At 45.1% G+C, this 7563-nt stretch overlaps 1 protein-coding gene across 1 annotated transcript; it reads left to right on the plus strand.

Moving 5' to 3' along the window:
* Nucleotides 1-250: 250 nt before the first annotated feature.
* LOC144716885 (myb-related protein 308-like) lies at nt 251-1702 on the plus strand. The gene is made up of 2 exons (XM_078592151.1): nt 251-934; nt 1030-1702. The coding sequence occupies exons 1-2, from the start codon at nt 468-470 to the stop codon at nt 1526-1528; spliced, it is 966 nt and encodes a 321-aa protein (XP_078448277.1). The 5' UTR covers nt 251-467; the 3' UTR covers nt 1529-1702.
* Nucleotides 1703-7563: the final 5861 nt, after the last annotated feature.

Below are 7563 nucleotides of genomic sequence, written 5' to 3' on the forward strand. Positions count from 1 at the left end.
TGCGAGCCCAGAACCACACCCTGCGTCTCCTTCTAGAAGAGCGTGTAAAATAACTCCACTCACCAGCGAGGCTATCTATTTTGAGAGGCAGTGATTAGGTGACAACTCCCCTTCTCCCTTTATCTCAACGAGGTCACGCCGGGGCCCAACCTCAACCTACCACCGCAGGCGTGTGCATGAAGAACAAGTTTGTATGCCCAGATAAATAATAGGCGGACGCTACTGCTGTGGCAATTGGTATTCTCAACAGGATTATTAATGAAATGGTCTCCAAAGTTTGCAAGAAAAGCGGCCTATTTCCGTCGGGAGAGAAGTCTGCGTTAGATCTGCCAGGGTCCATTGATTGCACGCCCTCTCCTTTTCCGATGTAAGCGTCCCCACAATAGCGAACAGGCGCATCTGCCCATCTGCCTATCGACGGTGACGATACCCGACTTCCCCGGGGGTACGTGGCCGGACCAAACAAAATGGGGCGCCGACGAGCGACGTCAGCGAGCTACCTTCTTCTTCCACCATCGTCGTATTTTCTCACCAACCCGCGTCTAGAAGACGGCCCAGATGCCAAGGCGCGGCCTTTTGTTTTGCCGGAGTCAACCTGTTATAAATTGCCGTCGAAGAACACGATTCTTCCTTTACCGCTTCAGAGAGTCGCACGGGTTCAGCGAAGGGCTATGGGGAGATCGCCGTGCTGCGAAAAGGCCCACACCAACAAGGGCGCGTGGACCAAGGAAGAGGACGACCGCCTGATCGCCCACATCAGAGCGCACGGAGAAGGCAACTGGCGATCGCTGCCCAAAGCCGCTGGCTTGCTCCGCTGCGGCAAGAGCTGTCGTCTCCGTTGGATCAACTACCTGCGGCCCGATTTAAAACGCGGAAACTTCACCGAGGAGGAGGACGAGCTGATCATCAAGCTCCACAGCATCCTCGGCAACAAGTCAGTCACCGTGCTCTACCTTGTCGTTTCAAACCGCCGTTTTCGTCGAATCTAGGATTCAGGAGACGGGGCCTAATGGTTTTTTTTCGCGCCAGGTGGTCTATGATTGCGGGGAGGCTGCCGGGGAGGACGGACAACGAGATTAAGAACTACTGGAACACGCATATTAGACGGAAGCTGTTGAACAGAGGGATCGACCCGTCCACGCATCGCGCCCTTCACGAGCCCGCCTCCGATGTGAAGATCTCCGCATCGATGAAGGAACAGAAGAGCGTTTTGCCGCGGAGGCTGTGGCCAGAAAACGAGAAGAGCAGCAGCGAGGAGCACTCGATACCGTCGTCTCCGACGCTGCCACAGAGTCGAGAGCCGAGATGTCCTGACCTGAATCTTGACCTCTCTATTAGCCTGCCCTTCGACGAAGACGTCCAGCAGCGGCAGACGACAGAAAACGCCACGTGTCCTGTCAAGGAGGAACCGAGGACCTGCTTCAACTGCAGATTGGGATTGCAGAAGAACAAGGGATGCGCCTGCGATAGCGTTCTAGGCCCTAGCATGGGTTTTTTGGACTATAGAAGCCTGGAAATGAATCTATAAAGTCAATACGTGAATTATTTTTCGCTTGAAGAATATCAATCTGTTGCGATCAATTTTGTTGCGGAGATTGAATGAGTCTCCCTTAAGTTGTTGATGAGAGGGAGGGATGTGCTCTGGACTGATGTCTTCCCTTAAATCTCCTTAATTTTTAGCCTAGATGCCGATATTTCCCTATTATGTTTCTTGGGTTCCGGTTATATCTCCACTCCAGAATGGTACGAATGAAATTAAGATGGAAGACGAGATCTTTAGGCTCGGCCTTTCATCAATCACCCGGATTATTTTGTTTTCCTCCAGATGACGATAAATTGATGATCTGACGGATAGAGATGGAGTGAGATAGCTTTCACCGATGGGGGATTGTGCCGTTTCATACATAGACGAAAACGGCTTCTCTTGTGGATAAGTTGCGAGTTAAAAGGGGGGATGAGACGACCAAAGTAATGCGGGTAGGTGAGTCGCTGTCTTGAAAAAGAAAGAAGCGGAGAAAAGATAAAATTTAAGCGGAAAGTACCGTCGCACTCCACTATAGGGATGTGGACTTTTGCTTTGATAAACCCACACGGCTCCGAAGATCGACAGCGATTGCATCATGGGCGTATTAACTTCGTATTATGAGGCGTGTCATGCGCTGTTCAGGGCTCAGTTCATGAACAAGCTGATCGCGATTATTCGCAAGCACGTAAAAGAAACTGTCTATAAACGTGAAGATTTTTTATTTACCAACAAGTTATTGTTCCACTGGGTTACAAAAATCTCTCGCCGGACGGCGTCGTATGCCGCCCAAAGACTGATGGCTTCCACGGATCCTCGAGTCTTCAGTTCGAATCAATGAACCAAGAATAATTTATTGAGGCACTATGTCCGACGACAAGACAAGCCCACTGGCTCCAGAGCCCGTGTTTCTCTGCCAGTCAGCGACTGGGTTCCTTATGAAAATGGTAATCGAGATCAGGGATGGCTTTTATCTGGAAAAGAAAAGAAAAGACAGGAGCTTTCCCCAATGCCGTCCATCACAGGCAGTCAGGCTATCCACAGGAAGAATTTCTAATTCGTTCCCTGCGTCACTAATCAGATCAGCCTTCATTAAAAAACACAGGATCTGAAATGAATGTTGGGTTTTTGCGGTAGTCTATTTCCCGGGCTTTCTTCTTCTCCATTAGCTGCTTTCGTCCAAGAAGTCGTCATGTCCATAAAAACTTCGTTAAGCCGCCCAAATTAATCATCCAAGACGACACCACACGAGGAAAGAGAGCGAGAGAAGAGGGACGTATCTGTGAACTACACTCGGCTTTTCTCTAGGTATCTACCTCTTTCGATCCGTGTAAAGATGAGAATGAGACAGAAAATATCCATCAAGGGAAATAAGAGAAATCGCCGCCGCCCATTTACTCGAGGGACAGAGTCCCTTTCAGCAGTTGCCTAACGAGTTATTTTACCGCTTGGTTGGTTGAAGAATCATCCATGACCTCATCGCAGTTCCTCTCGAATTTCTACTCTAAAGGAAAGGTTTCCCCAAGCGTCCTCATCGCAGAAAAGCCCCACCCTGTCGGGTACATCCGCTGCCCTTTCCTTCCCTTGCGACGGGATCTTATCGCTTGATTTTGTCAACCGGAACGCGAAAACTCTATAAGCTGCAGAGAAATTCGATGTTTTTCTGCGGCCGAGAGGTGACCGTTTGTTCACGAAAGCTGGAGTTTTGACTCAGAGGCAGACCATCCTCATGCCTCTCCGACAACCCCTTGAGAACACTTTAACATAGCCGTTTTTTTTCAACGGTCTAGGAGTGCCCTTCATCATCTACGATCTACGTCGATAATTGAAGCAGTCTAGGCCGATGTAGCGTGTTATTCTATATTTCCTCATTTCTGAAATCTTACAAATCTTAAGAGGAAATTAGATTGATATGCTCTTAGAACACTGATTCACCGTTCAAACGTAATCGAACTATGGACGTCGAAAGCCAGCCTTCATTGATCCGAAATTTCTGTTGGAAGGCTATCCTGGTCCTGGACCATTATCCTTAATATTTTTCTACCCACTCATAAAACACCATAATTTTCTCCTTCGATGATTAGAGAGATGTAGAGAAAGCGGATCTCGTCGTGGCACGCCCACTTGTAACCTGACCGAACGGAGGAGCTCGCGTCAGTGGTGGGTGACTATTGTGGGTGCCAACTACCCGTTTCCAAACCTCTGGCGGCGTTTTAATGATTGAAAACTGAGACGGTAGGGGTAGCTGGTAGCGACCCGTCGAAGGCCCTACCAGTGTCCTTTAGCCTGACATCTATCCCTCCAACACTACACACCGGAGCAGCGGCTGGTCTTCCAGTCCTACCAACGCTTTCATGAGAGTGACACCGCTGTCCTCTCTAGTCGCTCGTTCCTTCACCCATCACCTCTCATTAAACATGAAGAAAGTTGGTCAAGACTTTCATTTATTTTTGGGTTTCGACGATTCGCCTTCACGGTCCACGGCAGAAGCCTATTTCTCCCCAACAATGATAGCGCAATCTGATTCTAGGAGACTATATTTTAGGCCTCCTCTCGTCCTCTCTCTTATCTCCGCCTCACTCCGGACGAAGACCTTATCTTCTCCTCACCGTCTCCTTCCCGTCGGGATGCGCCAGATTTATTAGACAACGACCTCTACATCATCTACGATCCTCTCGCAGTCTGTCTACAGGCTGTGACCTCCACACCATTCAGCTTATCCCAAGATTTTGCTAGTTCGGGTAGCATTCGACGCAGGAAACGAAGGAAACAGGTCTCAAAAGGGTAGCATTTGGCGATTATGTGAGACCAAGAGCTTAGTCTCCCCTGGTGTAAACTCCTCTGTGAATTATCTCATGCCAATTACTGAATAATCTCGTACAGCTCATGACGTCCGTACCCTAGTTTCCTAAGAGGAGCTACTCATAACCCTCGCGTTCATCGCGCTTCGGTAGTGAGTAGGAATGGAGAGGGATGACTGCAGCCTCAAAGTTCCCCCGTTTGCCAAAATCCAAAACCTCCTTTTTTTTCTGCGGGAGTAAATGGATTATGGCATAGCAGTAGACAATATAGTAAGATTAATTTTAAGCCCTGAATTCTCTGATGAAGTAACAATCAGAAATCACAGATTTTAGACAAATTTCACCGTCACTGAGAGCTAAGATCATGCTACTTCAGAAAGATATTGCCGATGCAATCAGACTGCATTATGAGGGGAGAAAGTCAAAGCAAAAGCCACCTTTATTTATCTCCTACTAATGCTGCCGAACTCCCCCTCACTGTCGTCGGTAATTGTCATTATCGCCAATAGCGGTGCACCCATCATGCCACCAGACTGCATCGTTGGATGCAATGGGCCCAACGTTAGGTAGGAGAGGGTGCCTGTCCGGAAGAGGAAAGATAATCCCCCAGAGCCTCCACTCGACCATATTGGCTGTGTATGCGAGGATAGTGAACGAACGTTTTATGTTAAAGAGGGGAAGTCCCACGTTCTGTGGCCGTCCTTGCATGCAACACTTGTCTGCCATGAAGTAGATTTTCTGCATTGTCACGTTTTCTGTTTGCTTGTGGAGGTATTCGCTGGCGGGAGAGACGCTTAACATCCGATTATTGCGTGGTGCTTCTCATTGGACGGATTTCAAGAAGCAACGGTTTTGGAGGATTATGCCCCCAGTTGGGGAATCTCCAGAAACCTACCGATTTGGACAACTGGGCATGTGCCGGTTGGCGAACTACCCTTAAAATAAAATATGCTCAAATTGATCACAAGGGAATATCTTCGGTGTTATAGTGGGCGATGCGGAATTTTTTGTGGTACCGCACAGTAGCACGGACGAAAGAACGATTTCAGACTACATCCGTGTACAGCATTTCCCTTGGTTCGAGTCGTCGCTCTTCCCTGTTTCATCGTCGTTACAACACCGTCATCAGTCCCGTTCCCTCTCTCTTCCTCACTTGGTATGAGAATTGGTGAGAGGAGTAAGATAGAGAAGAGAAAGAAGTGGTTAAAGGATCGTTGGCATTAATCACACGCTTAGTCTATCTATAACATCTTGGTTTGTATTTGAACTCGTATTTAATAGCCATTTGAAATATGTAATTTCTATGTCTTAATCATAGCCACTGTAACTAAGTATAATGGCTATATTAAGATGTAGTCCTAGCCGTTACAATTCTTTCCTGTCTAGGTTTAATCCTCACCGTCTAGATTCAATCCTACAGATCTTTGAACCTAAGAATCCTAGCTGCTAATTCTCATTATGAGTATGGGGGCACGTGTTCAGTTTTGACTAGCAAGTCTTTATTAAAGACCCTATTGGTGCACATGATGCTGATCTGGCCGCTACTGGGAGCCGAGTTGCTGTCTCTCATATGACCCCCAGTCAAGCACTACGTCAGGAGTTGCTGGTTTGTGTATTGAGTTTGCTTCTGAACAAAGAGAATCTTGTCTTGGATAACGGGTTTGTCAACACATCAGCTATTTGTTTGTCACTTCTCACGATCCTGATTTTGATACTTTTGCATGCTACTTTCTGTCAAAAAAAATTAAAATAGATCATTATGTGTTTCGTTCGCGCATGAAACACTGGATTTGCGGCAAGGTAAGTTGCCCCAGTGTTATCACACCATAGAACTGGTGGGCTTCTAGCAATGATATTAATCTATTTGAAGAGCAGTTTTTCCCAGAGTTGCCCCAGTGTTAACACTTGGCTAATGCTTTATACTTAGCCTTTGTGCCTGATCGAGCAATTGTCGGTTGCTTTTTAGAATTCTAGGATATGAGGTTTTTATCTATATAGATCAGGAAGACTCCTGTTGACTATCTATCAGTGATATCCCTTGCCCAATCAACGTCACCAAAAGCATCGACTGTTAGACATGAGTCTTTGTTAATGTGGAAGCCACATATAATACTTCCTTTTAGAGAATGAAGGAGATACTTTAGAGCTTGTCAACCAATGTTGTTAAACTCAAAACCATACTGCTGGTTATACCTTTGGTACCAGTTGGGCCTTATATTTGTCAATCCCTCTAGTGGGATTATAATTTAACTTACACCCCTTTACATCTAATAACATGGAAATTGGGATTTCTAGGAACTGAAGTCCACATATTATTGAATATTAATGCCTGATACTTTGTGTTCATAGCCTGCATCGGCAGTGTATTTTTCAATGGAGTCATGAATGAGGTGGGTTATTGTAGTTCAGTTATATTAGATATGATATAGTGGAGCATGGGATGTCTAAATGAGAAAAAATTTAAACATTTGGAGCAACACTTTGTTGCTTCAACAGAATTTTGAATAATATTTCCATCTTCTTGATGGTACATATCTTGAAGATTTTTGGTTTTCAAGATAAGTCCCAGTTTAGGAGTATGGTCTAGAGTAGGAATTATAGCTGGATTTTTTTTACATAAGATGTCAGAACGAATCTTTATAATATTATTGGGTGTATCAAGAGATGTTTGTTGAGAATTCACAGAATCTATAGTAGCTTTATTAGGTTCTATTATGTCCAAAGCAAAAAATTATGTGAACATGAGAATTTGTAGATGAACATATGTTTGAAGCTTATGAGTTTGGTTGAATACCTCTGATAGAGATTTATGAGTGTCATGAGTATCATGATTGTCATGGAAGACTATTGGATGTGATCCAGGGAAACCAAGATTGTTATCCTTCTATAAAGATAAGTTATAAATTCATCTTCATAAAAAATGACATGTCCCAATATAAAAAGAAACTTACATGCATGTAAGGAGAGACATCTATAACCAACATACATAGAACCGTTGCCCAAGAACACATCTTTTTGAGAGTCTGATCATAAGTTAAGGAAAAAGAGACGGCCAAAAGTTCTTAGTAAGGATTAATTTGGTTGATCTTTAAATAAGATCTGATATGGATTTATTTCTAATTACAGGACTTGTAATACAGTAAATAAGAAAAGCTGCACTAGACACTACTTCATCCCAGAATTTGAGGGCATGCATGTTTTATGAAGCAGGAAGAGTGAAGTTTCTATTAAATGTCTATG

The sequence above is a fragment of the Wolffia australiana genome, chromosome 2, assembly GCF_029677425.1.
Source record: "Wolffia australiana isolate 7733 chromosome 2, ASM2967742v1".
Classification (NCBI taxonomy): Eukaryota; Viridiplantae; Streptophyta; class Magnoliopsida; order Alismatales; family Araceae; genus Wolffia; species Wolffia australiana.